This window comes from Octodon degus, unplaced genomic scaffold, assembly GCF_000260255.1.
Source record: "Octodon degus isolate 3935 unplaced genomic scaffold, OctDeg1.0 scaffold00272, whole genome shotgun sequence".
Lineage (NCBI taxonomy): Eukaryota > Metazoa > Chordata > Mammalia > Rodentia > Octodontidae > Octodon > Octodon degus.
In genome coordinates this window covers 1652901-1674490 of record NW_004524848.1, presented here as the reverse complement: position 1 = coordinate 1674490, position 21590 = coordinate 1652901, and the positions used below count along the sequence as shown (strand labels likewise).

Below are 21590 nucleotides of genomic sequence, written 5' to 3'. Positions count from 1 at the left end.
TATACTGAGGACAGAAATGTGTAATACTAAAACCATGCTTGAAATACGTGTCATTTTGGTCTTCTAAATGAGTACTGCTTCTAATGTCCTATCAATTATTAGTATACTCTCTTTAAAGTTAATGTTTGTTAAAAAAAAAAGGTAATAAGAAGACAAAAAACAAATGAATAAGAACAATAAACCCACACTTGCTATCAAAAGAAAAAAAAATGCTATGCTCTAACAATGGAATATGGCATTACCCAATAGATGAGATCATATTCATAAAAAGTACTTGTAAGTACTTACAAATACTTTTTATGACTTGTACATGACATACATATAAAGGTCTATTATGTGAATAAAATCAAAATTAAAATGATATGAACGCATTTACTGATTTTATTGTTTTTGCAGTGCTAAATATTGAACCCAGAGTCTCTCACATGCAAGGCAATTGCTCTACCACTGAGCTGCACCCCCAGCCCCTAATTTTGAAATTTAAAAAGTGGTAGTACACCTTAAAATGGTAGATATCAGAGGTAAATTTGGAAAAAAAGAAAAAAATAGGACTTTAATAGTTATTATTTAGGTGTCTTTCTGTTTTTTATGCAAGTTCATAGCTGTCAATGTTTGAGTGAGAGAGACATGAGAAGAAGACTCCCGGTCTTCCAGAATAGTAAAAAAACTGTGTGTGTGTGTGTGTGTGTGTGTGTGTGTGTGTGTGTGTGTGTAAAGGTGTATAAAGGCAGCAAGAGGAAAAGAAAGGCACATACTGGGGAAGGAAAAGAAAAACCATAGTGGGAGAAATCGCACATAAAATGGTGAAGCTGCAGATGTATTACAGAAATCATCATGACGTGTTCTCCTTCAAATGTTTTAGGAAATGGACACAAGAAATGAATCTGCATTAGATAAAAGCAAAAAGATTTGGAACAGGTGGGAGTGTAGCCTTTTGACCCCCAAAGCTTCCTCAATTAATTTACAAACAGCCACAATTTGGCTACTAAAAGAAATGCCCAACTATGCATGGCTCTTATTCTTTTATTATATTCATGTGATCATATAGATAATACATTGTGGAGAGCATGAATGTAAAAGACAGTGGGGTTTTAGAAAATATTTCATGCATGCATTTTATTAGAATGTCACTCAACACCAAGATATGTGATTATGATCTTCTCACAATTACTCCAACATAGTCAAACCCGCACTTACATCAGCCGTAGGAGATGGTACACACCAAGTAATACTTTGGTAAAGTGTAAATTAAAATTATTAAATACACCAGAGCCCTTCAGTAGAAATTAATTGGGGGCCTACCAGGCTGTTAAGTTCTCTAATGGCAGATGAGTTACTCTTAGAGGTGGAACCTGCCATCCACCAACAGACAGCTGCAACCATCTAACAATCAACAGGAGTTGCCAGACGCTCAGCAGGCCTCATCACAAGACGTCAAAAACAATACAAAGGCCATCACAATTTGGCTGAGTCACCTTGCAAAGACATGACATATTTTTTTTTTTCTGCTGAACTCATCCATTCAAGAGAGTTTGTGAAATAAATGGTAACCCAACCCCAAATCTCACGTTCCTCTTCACAGAAGTAGGCATATAGGAACTATTAAGTAACTAAAGGAAGATACAAATCACACTTGTATTTAACTGTTTAATGCAAAACTTTAACTCGCATAAACCCCCACCTTGAAGCACTTTCTTACTGTCATGTTGCCATGAACTTAAACCCCTGTCCATGCATACAAAGGAAACTTAGTGGTTTGATATTGAAGAGTTAGCATAGGTCTATTCTCTGCTAAAATTATTTTTAAAAAGATTTCACTTTTTAAAAACATTATTTCTGTACTTTATATACTACTGACTCTTCAAAGTAATTTATTTTTGAATGTTGAATTTGGAGAAAGTTGTTATCACAGAGTATAAAGAATCAAAATTCATCTCTAAGTGGATTTTTTCTAGCACAAAACCAAATTGAAACACTTCAGAAACACAAAGATCTTTAATAAACAGTAGATGGAGAGCAAGACTGCATTTATTCTTGAATACTTGGGGTAGTAAGAGTTATGCTTATAAAATACCAGAATGATTTAGGGATATTTCACTAAACAAATTTTGGCAAATAGTCTAGCAACACAGAAAACTTGTATACATAATAGATAATATGCAATATATTGTACTACATATAGATAAAAGGCAAACATAAATATAACTGTTGTATTGTACTATTTAATTTACACCATGTCTGTACCCACATGATAAGTTCACAGTTATATCTAAAAAACTGCATTTACAACAGTTCCCTTTTTTACTATTTGCATAATTTCTAGTAACAATCCTTACAGGTCTAATACATGTTTTTCTTTTAGAGATTATAATAATCTATATTTTAAAAATGTATTTTAATATCATGGCCCAAAGAATATAAACCCCAGTATATTTTATGGATAACTGGCTTAAGATTTGAGAACTTTTCCAGTAAAACAGCCAGTGCCCCCAAGGGTATGATCTTAAAAATTCCTTTGTCAATTTTCGCAATGTACCTCCTTCTACAATCACCTTCAGGCCTTTGAACTTGACAATATCACTCTCTTTTAGTTTTTAAATTTATAGAGAAAGAAATAATAATGTGAAGAATTCAAAACAAAAGTGAAATCTGGATCTTTACAATGCCATTTTTATGCAAAATCTTACAGGTTTTATTTTGCATGTCAGTTTCAAAATTCTGCTTTACTACTCAACATAAAAACATGTCTCTGAGCCAGGCACAATAGCGCATAACTGCAATCCCAGAACCTGGGCGGCTGAGGCAGGAGGATCATTGGGAATTCAAGACCAGCCTGGGCTAGTGAGCTCAAGGCCAACCTGAACTGCAAAGGGAGACCCTGTCTCAAATAAAATAATAAAATAAAAAGTCTCTGTTCCAAGTCTTGACTCATAATATCAAGAAAATCTCCCAATTCTGCTAATTTATGTTTTGGTTCTTCACTGCTCAGAGAACAGCAGAGTATATTCATTTCTATAATTTTGTCCTCTATGCACTAATTTCCATGAAAAAATATCTGAAATATTTATTCTAGCACTGTTTCTCAAAGGACAATTCCTAATTAATACAGGTAGGAAAAGTCAAGGCTTAGTTTCTTCTGTCCCGTCAGAAGTGAGATGCGAATATTGATACTTGGCCCTCTTTCTTCTAAAAACCTTTAAATAATATGTAAAGAAAAAAAATAAATCCTAAAAACTGACAGATGAAGTTATATACATCAATATTTCTTTCTTGGTTTCTTTTTCTTTTGTTTCTACAACAAAATTTCATGTCATACTTAACATTCAGTATTCTTATCAAATTTCATTTCATGTTCAAAGTATCACACAATAATGTAGTTTGTTTCTGGGTTATTCAGATATATTACCCAACATAAAATGTTTCCTATATCCATCCATAATCTATTTCCTTACCTGCCAATAACTAAATTCTCCATTGTAGGAAAATTGTCCCTTGTTTGTCAAGCATCTTGAGGGATAAATATATCAATAATTTAAAACTAACTGCTGAATGAGCTATACAAGGTTGTTCCCTTTAATTTTATATTACTCTAAAATATACATATATACACATCCCACATAACAAATTTACATAGTCTAAAAATTAACTGCAGATATAATTCCAAGTGCACATTTAGTGATTCACAGTTGAAAAGCAAACTTACATTCAGGTAAAAAGAAATATGGTCTTATATTCCTAAATTACACAGCCAGGCGAGATACAGAATGTTCTAACATTTCTTTTAGACATAATATTTCTCACTAGTCTTAGAATGTACAAAACCGGACATAAATCTCAAATTATTTATGTCAGCATCATCCCATGTAGTATTATTATTGCTGACAAATTATCCAACTTGCTCACTCTACACAAAAAATGATATGAACATACTATATGTAAACAAGCATTAGAGACAACAAATGGAAATTTTATACAAAATACATAACTTTGTATTGTTTTGACCAGAAAACCCTTAGCATGCACATTCTTTTTTTTATATTAAAAGTATACTTAACTACAGAAAAATAAAAGCAAGGGGAAAAGGGTGCTTTCACAACTATGCTGTCTATAAATAACTATACAACTTAGCGATGGCCTATAACCTTCACGAATTTCTTTTGCATGGTTACATTTACTAGGAAGTGGTCCAGAACACAGAATATGGTAGCAAAGCCCAGTTCTCACATTTACTCCTTAGCACATCATTAACTATAAACACTTGTAAGAAAGGCATAGTGCTGAGCCCCTGTCTAGTCCCAGCTGTTTGGGAGGGTGAGGCAGAAGGATGGCTCAAGCCCAGGAATTCAGGGCTAGTGAGGGCAATACAACGAGATGCCTTCTCACAAAAGGGAAGAAGGAGAAGAAAGAAAAGGGGCGGGCGGGGGGGCTGGAAGAAGGGAGGAAGACCTTTGTAGATCACATATTGAATAACTATCAAAATTGAGAAACAATTGAAGAACTTGTTTAAATGAATAAAAACCAGAAATGATCAAAGGAAGCCACAATTGCCTCTAAGTCTGAAAAAGTAGAAATTCATGTGAAAAGCTCTGAGCTCAGTCTCCAGCACCACAATAACAAAACAGACAACTAAAAACAACAAAACATAAAGGGAAAAATTTTAACATTTACCAAGTGTAACAAAACCACTGTCATTTGCCCCCTCAACACAGAAACTCCCAATAACTTCATTGCACATAAGTTTATACTAAGCATGAATGGTTGAAAATAAATAGAATGGGTACAGTATTTACTAAAAGCAACTATGTAAATAAATGCTTATTGACACTGACTTGGGTACTGAACTAGCCAGTCAGAGGGCCACTCTGACACAGGTGAACCTTTTGATCTGTCACTTCTTGATGAGTTCAGCCAACACTGTTGCACAGAAACTCCAGGTCCAGACCAGCAATCAGGCCCATCGGCCACTGGAGGCAAAGCTTCTGCTGAATGAGAAATTGATTTCGGAGTTCTTGTACTTTCCCCAGGCACCAAAAGGCACTACTACTGCAGTACTGTTATCTTCAGTACCATACTGAATTGCCTGCAAAGTTTGCCAGGAAGAAAGAGAAAAGCATTAAAGTTCAGAGTCTGTACAAAGACAAATCATTCATTCCCTGGAAGCCAGGCTGGTTTTATATATAATTACTAAATGCAATTGTTTAACCATGGTTTGTGATTCTTTCACCTTGTTATCAATGTCCCAGAAGATCATCAAATCACACATGGAATAAGAGAAGACCCAAAATGATCACAGTCACTACATTCTACTGTAATGACCTTCATAAGAGAAACACTGTGGCTGACACACAGCTCCTGAAGAACATTCATGCAGAGCACTTACTGTGGAACCTAACGCACAGTAGAGTGGATAACTATCAGCTCTTGCCAGCAATTCTGCTTCTAGGAATTTAGCCTAAGAAATTAAAAATCTAGGAAATGATGTGCAGAAAGATATTACTTCAGGATTGCTTATTATGTTCCTTATAAAATGTAAATGTGAGGATAAACTAATTTCCCACAGGAAGAAAAATATACATCCATTTTAAGAACTAGTTCAAATAGCAAGTGACATGGTCAGTATTGTAAAAGTGCTTGTAATTATACTATCAAATGTATTTCAAAACACCTCACATCCCTAAGCCAAAACTGTAAAGGAAAAGAATAATGAAAGTATCTTTTGTAAAATGCTTCAATAAGTGAAAAATTTTTACAAATTGAAAGACAAAAAACTTATAGTATTGAAGAGCTATTGTAAGGGCCAGCCAGATAGCTCAGCGACTAAAGTGGCACCTTAGGCAGAGTGCAGAGGTGGTGGGGGGGAGTTTCGATCTCCAGCATGTTGTGCCAGGCCTGCCCCCAGGGCATGCTGAGATGGCAATGGAGACTGGGCATGGTGGCGCGTGCCTGTAATCTCAGCGCTTGGGAAGCTGAAAACAGGAGAATCACTACAAGTCCAATGTGTGTAGTAAGGCCCTATAGATCTTCTACCAAATACATTTTAAAAAAGAGCTATTGTATTTAATATAGAGGAGGGTCTTATAATGAAAATAAAGTAATAGGCAAAGAGAAAAAAGAATACAATGACTAATAAACTTTGCTAATTGTTAACTCCACTAATCAAAACAATGCATACCTAAACACTAAAAGCTTTGTTTTTTCCATCTGCTACACTAGCAAAAAAAAAAAAAAAAAAAAAAACCTTATGAGAATTTGAAAAAACACAAAGTGTTGCACACGTTCATGAGACTGTCAATTGATTCATTATTCCTGGAGAGCCATTTGACATATACTGCTCAAAGCTTTAGAATACTGTGTATCCTTCTATCTACAGATTTTGTTTCTAAGAATTTTACCTAAGAGAATATAGCTATAAAGGTAGATATGCATGGATTAATGCAAGAATGTTTATTAGCCTGTTCTCTACAATATGGAAGAGTAAACATAAAACTAAATTTGCTCATTAGGAGAACTGTTAAATGAATCACTTTACCCTAATAGGACAGAATACTATATAGTCTTTACAAATATCCCAGCCTTTGTGACTTAGAACACATATCTACAAGATGAGAAGTGAAATTAAAAAAGAATTCTGTGGAATTGGGCCTATTTCCTCAATTTTGTAAGCTCCCAGTTATATTGGTTAAATGTAGACAATATAGTATCTAAATGAATAATTTATTCATGATTATGCTTGCCCCTCTGTTTCCAAACAGATAATGTTTTATGTTCTGTTCTACTTACAAATATTAATACTTAAAAAATTGGGCCAAATTTGTACCTCCTATCAAAATGTACATATTTGAAATGCAAAGATAACTATTGAATTAAAGCATGACCAGGAATGGTTATAACTTAAAACTATAGTCTAGCAGAAAAGAATACTGAACAATACAGCAACTTTTACATGTTTTTTAATGGATATTACACAGCTTTCAGATTTTATCCCTGAGTGACAATAATCCTATCCATGCACCTTTCTGTGGTTCTATCTTTTTCATATCGTCATTTTTAATAATTAGAAGTTAAACATGGTGTAGTGTTTCCCATGTTGTATATTTTCTTAGAGCAGTCCAATTCAGTGATCAAGTCCTTGGACTTGGGGATATTGGTTGACTGGGTTTGAAGCCCAGCTCTGTAACATAGGGTCTATACCTCAGATTTCCTCCTCTGGGAAAAGCTCCAACATCGGGGTTATTGTGGTCCTTACTTGAGTTAATATATGGGAACAGAATAATATATGACACAAAATGATATTAGTTTACTATTTTTAAAACTGATTATTGATGTCACTATCATTTCAAAATCAAAAAGTAAACAATATGGCATTTCTACAGTCTCTTAGTTTTAACTACTTGGGCAAATGTAAAACTTTGCTAATTGGAAATACTATGGAATCAAGTGTGAAATTCATTGTGATGTTTAAGCTACAACACAAGATTTCAAAGAAATTTCAAGCTTGTAGTATCCACTTTAGGCTGCATGGAGACCAGGTGCCCATGGTTGTCTTGTACCTTCCTCCCTCCCTGGGGACATCCTAGCAGAAGTTCTGCTATTATCACCTGTTCGGTCACTGCATGAGCCGCTTCAGTAGGATCATGGCACTGATTGACAAAGTCACAAATCTCTTGACTGTTCACCATGAAGTTAATTCCATCTGTGGTGAGGACGAGGAAGCTGTCGTCAGCATGCTGTATCTGCAATCAGAACCAAATGCTTCTGAACACAGACCCGACTCTGACCTAGAATAGTCCTGACAATGGAAGATTTTATGTATTTTGCTGAGTGATCTGTTTGTAGGCAAAGAGCAGAAATGCAAGAAGCATCAACCACCACCAAAGATAAGCCAAACATTTATTTGTAAAGGAAAAAGCCGGGTAGACAAATGATGCAACCAGAGTTTAAATTCTATTTTGTTCATTCAAGTGAGCATACTTTTCAGCGCTAAAGTCATGAGCCTTTGCATGCTTCAGACCCCTGCATACTTCAGATCTGTTTTCCTTGTAAAATGAGGATAGTAGTACTTCTTTTGGACCAAACCTGTCAAATAGCAGGTATCATAAGCATTTGTAACATAAAATGAATATAAGTGAGAGGTCTACTAAGAAACCATTCATGTAACTAATGCACAAACATTTGCTGTCATTATTGAAAGCTGCTATGTAGTAAGTAAGTTGCCTTAAGGGTTTCACAGAAGCAAATATCAGATCATAGACTGGCTGTGCCCTGGGACAATGCAAGGTAAGAAAGGCAGTAGGCCATGGAAATAGAGGTAGGCAGTCATTCAGGTAGGTGGAAAAGGGAAATCAAGGGCAGCTCCAAGCTGGGATGACACCAAATGACCGGGTACAGCAAAGAAAGGGCAACAGAGCCACTCTACCAAAATTCCACAGCTAGGGTGAAACAAAAACCAAAGACTTCATAGCATAGCAGGCCAGGAAAATAGTATCTTATTTTATCTGAAAATTTATCTACCTTTCTATCAATTGCTGCCCTTTGAAAAATAATTTTGGCTCAGTTACATCTTCCAAAAAGCCTGCTTATTCATTCTTTGTACATGCATTGAGGACTTGCAAGTCCTTTCTTACCTTAATCCTCTTTGTTTCAGGTTCTGCTATCACACCACTGGTTTTCAGGTCCAAATCTCCAATACTTCTTGTCATTGCAAGCCTTCCATTCACATGAGGCTGTCCCACGCTATTCCAAGCCACGAAGCCACCACATTTCTTGATCCTGATCAAGAAAAAGTTAAAAGTCTAAAGACATGATTGCAGAAAACTAAGTCTCTGTTCATTTTATACATGACATCAACTTGAAAATGTAAAATTTTGGCTGGGAATATAGCTCTGTGGAACAGGACTTGCCTAGCATATATGAAGCCCTAGGCTTGATTCCCAACACCACAAAAAAGTGCCAAACTTCATTTTGGATGGATGTGGTAGTTGGTGTACAACTGTAATCTCAGTTACTTAGGAGGCTGAGGCAGGAGGATCCTAAATTGAAGCCCATTTTCAGCAACTTAATGAGAGCCTATTTCCATATAAAAAGTTAAAAAGTAGGGATCTACCTTAGTAAGAGGCCCTGGAATCAATCCACAGTACTGAATAAATAAATAATAATACTTCATCTCCTCTTGAACTATAAACATCCCCACAGAATGGTTCATGATTCATGGTGGCCTTACCTTTCTTTTTCATCTTTTCTTTCCGGAGTATGATCAATGGTCAGTTTCATGGGTTTTCCTTTTCTACACAAAAGAGCCCGGCTGTCCCCAACACTGGCTACAACCAGTTCAATGCCGTCTCGCAACAGGGCTACTGTTGCAGTAGTCCCAGAGGATAGAAGAGTTGCTACAAATATTATAAAGAAGAGTATGAGTTAGTGAGAGTCAAATAACTGGATATAGAATTTTTATTACAAAATAAAACACAAGCATGATAAAACTAATGCTGAGATGTATCATTCTAATTTAACTACAGCTATGCAAATAAAATGCAAATGAGTTGTATAAATTACAGCATGCAGAAAAACAACTATTTAATTCAATAATAACAAGGCTCCATGCAAACAGAAAAGATTGCCAACTTACTTTTGTAAACAACACATTACTGGCATTTAAATGGCTTCTATTCATATAAAGTATAGCAGGGTTGAACTTATAATGATGACACTGTTGCATATAATTAGGTGTCAAAACTGAAGCATTAAAATTTAACTAGGCTGGCTACTATGGCATGATGATTTAGGTCTGCTGAACCCATTCAGACAAGCTGACTGTTTTACAATCATCTGATTAGTTTTTTCCTGTTCCAAAGTATAATAAGTTATGTCATAGGCCAAGAGATAGAGAGGGCCAACCATTTTCTTGCTTGCTTTCATTTTTTTTTTTTTTTTTTTTTTGGTGGTTTTGAGACAGAGTCTTGATATATAGCTCAGTTTGGGCTTAAGCTTACTATGTAACCCAAACTGACCTCAGACTCCTGCCTCAGCCTGGCAAGTACAAGACAAAGTCCTGTTCCACCATGCCTGGCTCAACCATTTGCTCTTCAATACTGATTTTATTTTCTTTCCTTCTACAGTTGCTAGACATGAAACAAAGATATAGCTAGGATCTCAGAATTAAATTAAATTCTCATTTCTCATTAACTCAGTGTAGTTAACACTATTAGCTCCAGAAGGAGCAAAGAGAGAGCCTGTGTCCAAGTGCTGGACAATGCTGCCAACTGTTACTTCTGTGGTCCTGCCCAGAGCATTCCAGACATATTAAATTTCTCTGACTGAGACCAAGTAAAATTCACTGTTATGGGTTTGAGATTGCCATTATTCAGTCCATCCAAATCAAATTGCATTTTTCTTTGATTTATTTTAACAGTATTTGCCCTAAGATCTTAACTGCTTGTTGAAAATAATAAAGTGCATTGAGCCTTGCTGAAAGTGAGAAACTAAAATTATGGGCTAAAAAATAAAGCAAAGTAGTGGGATAAATTGAAAAGATAACTTATTTAAAGCAGGTATTATCTCTAGTAACTGTTAATTCTTTAAAGCATTTAAAGAATTATTAAAGCATTATTCAGATGACCATCTAAGAATGATTTTGACTTTAAAGGTAAATTTAGGGAAAAATGTACTGTTGCTTGAGACTCAATATTTCCACAATTTTTTTTTACAAAGACAACTTCAAAAGCTTCATCAGTAACATATTTTGAAGGAGATATATAAATAGTTTATATATGCATACATAAATACATATCAATGGATTTTCCAAGTCAGGGTATTAAAATGCCTGCTTTAATCAGCAAAGTAAAAGAGAAAAACATGAATAAATTCTACTAAATCTTTCATAGTCAAGCTGAATTTATTTTACTGAGAATAACCAGTAAATATAGCTGTACTATCTTCCCACTTATCTGTTGATTTTGGAACTGTTGTGTCAAATTCATGACTGTTAGAAAGTATATACCAATGATGTTTATGTTGCAAAAGTTAACTTTTATCTTGAGATTAGACACTACACAAGGATGGAATTTTTACATGCAATAGAATATTATTTAAACCAACCTAATTTTCAAAGAATTTAAATAGACAGGCAAAAGAACACAGGGATTTATTCAGATGTTACCTGTCCAGGGAATTATGTATTTTTTCCCTTTTGGCTATCTGTAACAGCTTTTTAAAAAGTCACCTTTAATTGACTATGACAAGACTGAATATTTAATAAATGAAAGTTTAGTGGTTTAGGTCTATAATTTGCAGCTCTCCAATTTAGGAACTTAAAAGAATTTGAGTTTTTATCCACTCACCTCCACAGTTCCAAAATCCCAGAGTTAGGGAAAAGTTTCAAAACTAACTGTTGGATTCTGATTTGCTAAGCATCTAAGAATATAAATAGTAAATCAACATTTATTTTCATTTAACATTTAACATAGAAGCAAAAAATTCTCACTTTTCTGGGCTAATAAGAAAACTATAAAACTAAGACATCTTTCAATAAGTTCTTAACACTCACTGGGCAATCTACTGCAAGTCATCTCAACTAATGGGACAAAGAGGATGTGGGAACCTTCCAGTAGTCCAGGCTAGGAAGTGCTGGACTCCTTCACCTGAGACAAAATTAAGCAGATCCCTCTTTCCACTGAAGCCCAGCAAATAGTGTCCACGGGCTCCAGGTCTAGAGCTGGTGACCACGTACAGTTCTCTGCCACAAATAACACGCACAGAGGCAAATAGGAAATTCACCCAGGAATTTTATTCAAACATTACAAACCTGCAACACAGGGGAGGGCAGAGAAAGAGCTGCAAAAAAGGGGAAGGGTTTTTATTTTGGTGAAAATTTCACTAACAAATTATATCATATTCCAGGAGTGCCAAATTAATGACTTGAAAACTCAGGTTGCTCAAGTTGCTATTATTTTATAGATGAGTCTTTTTCAAAATCACATATCACTAATTTTTTTCTTAGTCTTCCCATGTAGGAAGAAACTATAGGCAAATGAATCTGTACCAAAATAACAATGGCAACATATGTACATCTGTGCACATGCATTCTCTCTCTCTCTCTCTCTCTCTCTCTCTCTCTCTCTCTCTCTCTCTCTGCCTCTGTCTCTCTCTCACTCTTGCTCTCGCTCACTCTTACTCTCACTTTTACATAGTTGGTCTTGTATACAGTAAATATGCATAATTACTGAGTTAGAAAAATGCACTGTAAATTTGTTTGGTAGCAACATCAAAGTTGTCCCAATAACAAAACAATATATCCCTTGGGTCAGCACTACATGATCTGTATCAGACAGGCAGTACACAGAGGATGTGAACTACAGTATACCACCAAATTACTGGCATTTATATATCCTCCCTTTTCCCAGGGAGGAATCAAAGCCACTCCTGTGCCAAACACAGGCTTAACACTTGTTAATGGTGTACAATGCGGGGATTTAGAAACAATGTTTCAGTAGAATGATTAATTTCAACTCATTTAAATAAAGGCTACCAAGGCTCTTGAGCCTAACATGTTTATAATTGATAGAATTCATAAGATAAGTATTTCTGCAGCTCTCTCTTTTCCCCAGTGTTGCAGGTCAACACAACAGAAGAAAAATGATTACAATTTTGAACAGCAACCTAAAGGTAAAACTATACTTTTCAAAATATAACAAGCCAGATAACTATTTATTTGTGTACTATAAACAGTATTAGAGGCTGAACATCTCCATAATTATTAAAAAATGGATGTTCTAAACATGCATGACTTCATAAACACCGAAACCAAAGTAATGAATGAACCGAAGCAGTAAGAGCACAATAAGAACTTCTCTTTGATGTCACCCCTACATTTTTTTCAGTTTGGTGATGCCTTTAGTAAGTAAGGGGTACTTGAAAATGTTGCAACAGGGACTGGGGGTGGGGGCACAGGTCCGTAGTCACACCACTCTGGGGTCTGAGGCAAGAGGGCAGCAAGTTAGAGCCCAGCCTAGACAACTTAGACCCTGCCTCAGAAATAAATAAATACATACATAAAGAAATAAATAAAATTATTTATGGGATGTAATTCAATGAGCAAAACCTGGGTTCAATCCCCAGTACTGAAAGAAAAAAAAAAGTTGTATGGGCTGGGCTGTACCTTGGTGATCATGTGTTTAAATGCCCCGGCTCAGTCTCCAGGACCACACACCCTAGCTACTTTTTAGTTTAACTTTTTCTATACATAAATCATAATACGAAGAGCAGCAGTGTTCCACTGAGAAAGCTGTGCCTCTGTTCATGTCTCTCGCTCTGTCAGAGCAAGGTTCCGCCTCCTGATCCATCCATCCGGCGGGCTGCTCTCAGAGCGTATGTTCCTATCACAAATTGAATGCTAAAAAGTTCAAAGATGGCAACAGGAAAGGGCTGGGATCAGTGGCTCAGTGGCGAGCGCTTTGAAAGGCTCAGTACTTAAAAAAATAAAATAGCAAGCCCGAGTCCTTGACCTGACCAGAAAGGTCAGTTGTGAAAATGGGCCTAATGCCAAAAGAAAAGTTGAAAGGAAGTAGACAGGGAAAATTATGGAACCACAGGATTTTTCCAGGCTAGTATTGGATGGATGGATATATATATATATGCTAAAAAGGAATACTATCCACTCTTATAATACTGATACTGCTTTAGTTCTTATTAAAAACTTCAATTTTTTTTCAATTTAAATAACCTTGAAATCTATAATGACATAGGTTTGAGGGGTTTTGTTTTGTTTTGTTTTGTTTTGGCCAGCTCAGTCCTCCTTGAGAGTGGGGCTGGCACAGCATGTGATGCCAGGGATTGAACCGCAGTCCCCTGCACCTGCCAAAGCTTGCCTAACCAGCCACTTTAGACCACTGAGCTATCTCTCCAGACCCGGTTTCAGGGGTTTCTGTCCAAAAATTAAAAAGTTAAAATATAGCATTTTACATTTAGTGACTTTAATATACTTGATAAAATAGGATCCAATACCAGAAGATAATTTTGCCATCTTTGAAAGATTGGGGACTAGGGAAATTGCTCAGTAGAATAAGTGCTTGCCTGGCAAGCACAGGGTCCTGAGTTCAATCCCTGGTAATGCAAAAAAGAAAAAAAAGAAAGATTGGGCAATTTATTAATAATGAAATTTTTTAATGTTCTCAAAACACTAATTTTTAAAAATGCAGACTAATGAATTTTAAGAATATATATAATAATATTTAATGACAATGCTATATTCTTATTCGCATACTAAGCATTATTCTATCTTGGTCTATTATAATTTCAAACAAATAGCTATTAAATAAAAAGCAACTTAAAAGATCTTTATGAAAGTTCTAAGATCAATACCTTAAAGCATATGACAGAGGAACTAAACTAAACAATATATTTTTATTTCATTAGTAGGAATGAATTACAGTTTATGATCAAATTCCCTGCACACCTGTTTGGCTATGTGAAGAAAGTAATCTATACAAAATTTCTTTTTAAAGTACACAAGTTAAATAAATACTCTAAGTTCAAAATTCCCTTGAATTATAATTTATTACTTAATAAATGAAAGAAGTCTTTTCAAATTTTAAACCAAATCTAATACTGATGATCCTAAGCATCAGCACTAATTGGATCCTTTTCATCGAGGCTGACTGCACCCATGAAAGATTAATGTGCCTGGCTGAGAGCCTTACACCAAGCTTCCCAGCCATTCCCTTCTCAGCCCTTGCCTTGCAAGCGGCAGCTGTTTGTGGGACAGCTGACACGCACCGCCAGCACAACACTGTTGCCCATAAACAACGTGGTGTGTGATGCAGTGAGACGCACAGCCAACCTGAGAATGGGTAAACTAAGAGCATACCAAAACTGAGTTATAAAATAAAACAAATTTATTTTCTCTTCCACATGTGTTGTACCCATTTGGAGCAAAAGCTCTCAATCTAATGCAAAATCTTCACCCTCTCTCACCGCCTATCTTATTAGAGGCTGTTCAGTGGAATGAAAGAGAGAAGACAAGAAGCATAAATAATGTAAAAACTAAAATAGAACAAAGGGAGAACAGATGAGAAGGCTTTTCTGAGGAGTATGATGGTAAGGTTCTCAAAAAAGAGCAGGAAAAGGCCGGGGTATAGGTTAGTGGTACAATGCTTTTGTAGCATGCTCAAATTTGGAAGGCTGGTACCGAGAGAGAGAGACAGAGAGAGAGAGAGAGAGAGGGAGAGGGAGAGGGAGAGGGTGAGGGAGAGGGAGAGGGAGAGAAGTAAGGAAGGAAGGGGAGGGGAGGGGAGGAGAAGAGAGGGGACAGGAGGAGAGGAGAGGAGAGAAAAGACAGGAAATACTGAGCCGGGAAGGTGGCTCAGTGGAATAAGCACGTGCCTGGCAAGTGCAAGGGTCTGAGTTCAATCCCTGGTTCTGCCAAAAGAAAAGGAAAGAAAAAAAAGAAATATCTTTCATTATGGTGATCAGAGCCATCCCAGAGTTACCTTCTCTTTTCCTCATCATTAAATACTCATGTGAGAAAGGCTGCACTGGGCCCCAGTGAAGCTCCAGCCCTAAAGTGAACTGACCTTTCTGTGTGCGTTTCAGCTCCTACCTGTGAAATGGAGAGAATTTCTATCCCTGTACATGCCAACTGAAAAACGTGAAAGTGATCATTTCTGTGGTATACATTTTTAAAAGAAAAGGATGAAATAAATGCATATTATTTCATGACTCACTTTCAAATTAGTTTTGGGGCATAGAATCTATGGCTGCTGCTTAAATTTTTCAGAATTAACATTATAAGCAAAAGATTTTGGCCAGCTAACTAGAAAACATTGGCTCAATTTTCCTGAAATGGTTTGGATAGATCTAATTAAAACCAGAAACATTTTATTTTCAAAATGTACACACACACCTTTTTAAATTCAGCTGGCAGGCTCTAGATTTAGCAAAAATAAAAGTAATCACCAGTTAACACAGAAAAGATGCAAGACGGAGCTTTAAAAAGTAAAAGGAAAATGGCTTCCCATTGCAAACTAATGCATATGAGCAATTTCCTCCCTATTAAGAATTGTTAGTGATTTTCTTGTTGGAACAATTACCATCCTCACTGGTAGATGAAATTCTCCAAGTATTTTAGTACTTGCTTATCAGATTCATCTGGAAAAATATTCTCAGGGCATGGATATCTTATTCATAAAGCAAGAGATCAAACAGATTAAAACATTTTAAAGTCTTCTTAAAGTTAAAAAAAATCTAATAGCAGAACATTAGGAGGTTCCCTTTCTGGAAAATTCTTATGTTAAAGTGAGGTACTGACATTTGTTTGTGTTCCAAACAGCATAGATAAAATCATCTCTATATAAGCTCCCTTATAATAAACATACATTAATAACCTCCCCTCATAGCTAGGTTGCTTCCTGTTTACCCTCATCTCCCCAAGACCTTGAGAAATGTGATTGCTTTACATACCATCAGCAGACAGGTGGGCATGACTTGCAAAGGCTTTATCTATTTCTAGAAAAGCCATGGTCAACACAGTTTCCAAGTTTTTCTCCTTAGGAAGCAAATCCCTTTGTAGAGAGGAAAGAGAGCCCAAAACAATCATTTTACCATAGATATCTCTCTTCTTGATCACTCTATACAGCCATATTTCACACAACAGACTTTTTTTGTGGGGGGGAAGGGTCTACAGGGTGTTTAGGGTCTCACTACTAGATTGGACTCATAGTGATCCGCCTGGTTTTTTTGGCAAAACCAGGGATTGAACTCAGGCCATTGTGCTTGCCAGGGCAGAACTTATTCCACTGAGATCCGCCTGTTTACAGCCTCCCAAGAACTGGGATTACAGGTGTGCACCACCATGCCCAGTCTCAACAGCAGTCTCAGCATGCCCTGAGGGCAGAGCTGGCACTGCAGGCCAGGGAATCGAACCCGCTGTCCCTGTGCCTGCTTGCAGACACTTTAATCTGCTGAGCAATTTGGCCATCCCAGACTTCTTAAAATTTATTTATTTGTTTTTGCCCATTTGTTTTTGGTATTAGGACAGAGTTCACAGCTTTATGCATGTAATAAACTTTTAATGGCACAAAAATCAAAGTCTGCCTGGTAATGTAGTCCAGTAGTAAACTACTAGCCTAGCATCAATCAATCAATTCCATCAGTCAAAATTTTTTTTTTGAGGTACTGGACATTGAACACAACGACTTTCCATAAGCTTGTCCCCCACCCCCTCTTTGATTTATTTTTTTTTTAAGGTGGGGTCTTTTTTTTTTGGCAGAACCGGGGATTGAACTCTAGTCCTTGCGCTTGCCAGGGAAGTGGTTATTCCACTGAGCCATTTCCCCGACCCCTAAGTGGGGTCTTATAATGTAGTGCTGGCTGGCAAATTCACTTATATATCCCAGGCTAACCTAGGATTTACAACGATCCTTCCACCTTAATCTCCCAAATGCTGAGATTATAGGCATGTTGGACCACCCCCACCCCCAGCCCCTTTTTATATTTTATTTTGAGAGAGGTTTGGTAAATTTCCAAGGCTGGACTAAAACTTTTGATCCTCCTGTCTCAGTGGACCAGAATGCTGGGACTGCAGACATGTGACAACACACCCAACTTCAAATGCCTATTGTTAAAGAATTAATTCTCACCACTACAGCCCTGTGAGATCAAGAGTTTCTTCACAGTATATTAAACCATTGAACTGTGCAAGGTGCTACGTGCTTGTAATCCCAGCATTGAAGGAGCCTGAGATGGGGAATCACAGGTCTAAGTCCAGGACTCAGTAACTTACCGAGACCTTGTCTCAAAACAAAAAGTTTTTAAAAGTCTAGGGAAGTAGTTCAGTATGAAGGCTCTGGGTTCAATCCCCAGTACTGAAAAAAGAAAAAAGAAAAAGAAAAAGAATTATACTACTGAGTTATTTTATATAGACCGAGAGAAATTATGCATAAATCAACTAATGAACAGTATAGCCAACTATGCACATTGAAGATGACAAATAATACAAGGTCACAACTCTATGATAGGCTCCCCTCCCATTAATTTTAGCAACAGTGATTCTCAAAACATAATAATACTGGGAGTAAAAACATTTTAAAGGGCCTCAAAATGCCCATATTAAAGGCATTTTCTTCACACTAATGCCACTGTCCAAAGATTTTTCAACCAATTCTCAAAGCTATTCACACCATGTATTGTCAAATCAAAAGTGATTGTACGTACGTAATACATTTCTTCATATGAGTATGACAGAAATCTGCAGCTGCAGGGCCCCCATGGCCATCGTACACTGCAAAGTACAGGACCTCCTCTGTCAGCTGAGCAAAGTCAAACCGATCTTCATTCTCTTTGCGTTTGCCAATATGGGAGGCGCAGCCCACATTTTCCAGGCTGATTTTGGGAATTGGCTTGCCGTATTTAATGCTGGGTGGCAGCAGAATTGGCTCATCAATGCGGTTATCCCAAATCCCAAAATTGTCCCAGGTGGCTGGACGCCCACTACCGTCAGGGTCAAACCGAGAACACCTGGACTCTGAGGTGGAGCTGTGACACGTGGGAATGAAGCGCCTGTCGTCCTGCAGCAGGCGAGAGCTCAGAAGTACTCTCCTTCTCACCTGGTTCCCAGTACTTCTAACCAGAGTAATCAAGGCTGCAGTTGACATAACTCCTCTCCCAAGGCTTCAGTAATGAGGGACAGGTCAGTGAACAATCACGGAATGTCTTCACAAGAAATGATACAACTGAGGAGAGAAAGGGACAGTCAATAATTTTGAATATAATTAGCATATTATTAGAAATTGCAAAGCTTCAACTTGTAATCACTCTAGGGTCTGGATAAAATTCAACAGTTTTTCTGGTGCTGGGGATTGAACCTAGGGCATTGTGCATGCAAGGCAAAAACTCTACCAGTGAGCCATATCCCCAGCCCTAGCAACTTTTATTTAGTGCTTATTTATTGTCATTCAGTTGATATGAGGCAGAGTAATCTCCTCAGAGATTCTCCCTTTCTAAGCAGCTCACTGGTGATAATAAAGCTGACAGGCTACACTTTGGGGTAGAAGGAATAAAAATGCAATTAACTTTTTTTCCTTCTTTAATTCTACTGCTCCAGAGAAAAGTGTAAATATTAAAAATAACAATGACAGCTCTTAAGAAAGAAAAATAAGAGAAAAAACTAAGTAATTAGATTGCATATGAAAGCCTGAGGCTTATATAATTTCCTTGAAACTATTTCCTTGAAAACTTATATAGTTTTCCTTGAAACTATTACTCTGCACACCTACATAAGTGCAAACAAAGCCTGTCTTGACATTGCAGGGTATTACCAGGGGAAATTCGTACAGGAAGGACTGTCTCTCTGGGATTTTCCAATATCAATTTTTCTAAGTAGAAACTTATTCCCATAGTAATCACTCTTTCTTTTTAAAATTGATTTATTAGTTATTCATTTTGCAATGCTGGGGACCAAATCCAGAGTGTCATGAGCGCTAGGCAAACACTTTACCATTAAGCCACATATATTTCCAGCCTTATTTTTAGGGTGTGAGTTAAAAATTAACTGGAAGGATAGCATAATGTTAAGATTTCATAATGCTGGTAGAGGATATGTGGTTGTTACATTATTCTCAAATGAATTCACTATAAGCAAAATGATCTTGAAAAAAATCTCAGCCAAAAGGCACAAAGACATAAACACACACACACACACACACACACACACACACCCTGACCAGCTCGAGTGCATCTATGTGAACATTATAGGTTTCAAGTATTCACACTCAAGTGAATTTTTGGAAATCAGAGCACCTGAGTATAGAGCATAAAACAGTCAGAAGAACTGATGAGATTCCAGAGGACTTCCTTTTGTATTGTGATGGCTAATCAAAGTTGTCAATTTGACTGGACTGAGAGATGCCTAGAAAATGGTGACACAACTCTGGGTGTGCCTATGAGGGTGTTTGCTGAGAAGACTGGCATGTGGATCAATGAACGGAAGGCCCAAGATCTGCCCTAAACGTAGGAGGCATCACCCAACGGGCTGGGTGCCTCACAGGACAAAACGCAGATGAAGGGGGAGCTCTCACACCTGCCAAGCCCCGTTCTTCTTGAGCTGCTGCCATGGCCAGCTGACATCAGATTCATCACAGCTGTGACTGACTCTCCAGGGGCTTCTAGCACTGTTAGAAATGGCTGAGCTGGCCCCCATATCATTCTTGGGCGTATGATCCTCTGGCCATGTGATCTCTCCCTCTCAGCAAATACTCCTGCCATGGTAATGCCCTCCGCCACGGGGTCCTCACCAGAGTTGGTGCCAGCGCCATTTCCTTGAGCTTTTTCTTTATGAAGTTGCTCAGCTTCACATACTTTGTTAATGTAACAGAAAACAGTAATCCAGGGCTCACATTTTATTCAGCAGCAGTAACAATCTAGGTGACAACTCACGGAGAAATTTCAAACTGTCATACAATCTAATAAGCAGTAAAAGTACTAATTATTAATGGAAAAAAATTCCAAAGCTTCTTTATACAATATAGAAAAAACTTGATAGTTAAAAATATGTATTAAAAAGCACACAAGAAAAATGCACCAAAGTCCAGTGAAGTACTGTTTTTTGGCTTCGGTGTGAAGACACACATGCCATATTTAATAGCTGTGGACTACTTGGCTGTCCTATACCTACTTTGAAGAATAGTTATAAAATTCTAATCAAATGAATGTTAAGATTTTTCTGCAGTTCTTCTAGGATATCCTTGTCCTTTTTTCTTCTTACTTAATCTTCCCAAATTTTTAAAATGATAAAATTCAACTGCATTCTCAGCAGAGAACATACAGTAACTGGAAACATTATTTAAGAATACAATAAAAGGCACATTGGTTCCAGTTTCTTAAAGCCTATGTAAACTGAAACCAATCATCAACTTGGCCTCATTTTTACATATTTCTTGTATAATCATCTCAGGAAGTCACAGAGTAGCTATAGAAAAAACATCTACTTGAAAGTACATTACTGTCAGAGGTTAACTTTGAGTCAGATATGCAGCTGATTTACCAACACTGCAAAGCTAGGTCGACACCGAATCATTTAAGGACAGCAGGAGACTTTCTTTTAGGCGTTTCATCTTCTCCATCTGCAATAAAATGAAATTATACTACTCCCTTCCAAATTCCTTAGGAAACCAGTGAAACATATCTTGTGTTTCCAAGCTAACTAACAGCTTTAAACCTACACAGAGGCTGGGAGCATAACGTGGTAGCAGACCCAGGCTTAGCTTGTACAAGGTCTTAAGTTCAATACCCACCCCCAACCAGAAAAAGACGAGAATAAAGAAACCAAAAACCCTATACATCAAGAAATGTTTCTTCCACAGCTTCAAACTTTAAAACTGACATCACAAACTGCCTCAATTTCTAGATGTTCATGGAAATGACTGTGCACTGAACCATAGGCAAGAGGCAGATTTGAGATGTGAAAAATAACAACCTCCCCATTTTTTTTTTGTTTGTCTGTTTGTTTTTGTACTAAGTAATGAACCCAGTACACGTTGAACTGTATCACCAGCCCTTTTCTATTTTTTTAATTTTGAGGTAATATATCATTAAGTCACTTA

General features: G+C 37.0%; 1 protein-coding gene across 2 annotated transcripts; it reads right to left on the bottom strand.

Moving 5' to 3' along the window:
- Nucleotides 1-1009: 1009 nt before the first annotated feature.
- On the bottom strand, nt 1010-18718 carry Ppm1k (protein phosphatase, Mg2+/Mn2+ dependent 1K). 2 transcript variants are annotated; one of them, XM_023706825.1, is made up of 7 exons: nt 18205-18718; nt 16453-16553; nt 15376-15411; nt 9221-9386; nt 8625-8769; nt 7599-7733; nt 1010-5080 (listed from the first exon to the last, which is right to left on the bottom strand). In XM_023706825.1, exons 1-7 carry the CDS (start codon nt 18642-18644, stop codon nt 4949-4951), a joined length of 1155 nt encoding a protein of 384 aa, XP_023562593.1. In that variant the 5' UTR covers nt 18645-18718; the 3' UTR covers nt 1010-4948. The 2 variants fall into 2 exon arrangements, with proteins under 2 accessions (XP_023562593.1, XP_004646637.1); XM_004646580.2 differs by lacking the exon at nt 15376-15411.
- Nucleotides 18719-21590: the final 2872 nt, after the last annotated feature.

What these genes read in the sequence shown, in the direction of transcription:
- Ppm1k (XM_023706825.1), bottom strand. Translation starts at nt 18,644, where the DNA reads ATGTCAACTGCAGCCTTGATTACTCTGGTTAGAAGTACTGGGAACCAG. An exon ending in CATATGAAGAAATGTATTAC is followed by an intron (nt 16,554 to 18,204) that starts GTACGTACAATC and finishes CTCTCTACAAAG; the next exon opens with GGATTTGCTTCCTAAGGAGA. An exon ending in CAGACCCTTGCACTTGCCAG is followed by an intron (nt 9,387 to 15,375) that starts GCACGTGCTTAT and finishes TAATATTTGTAG; the next exon opens with CAACTCTTCTATCCTCTGGG.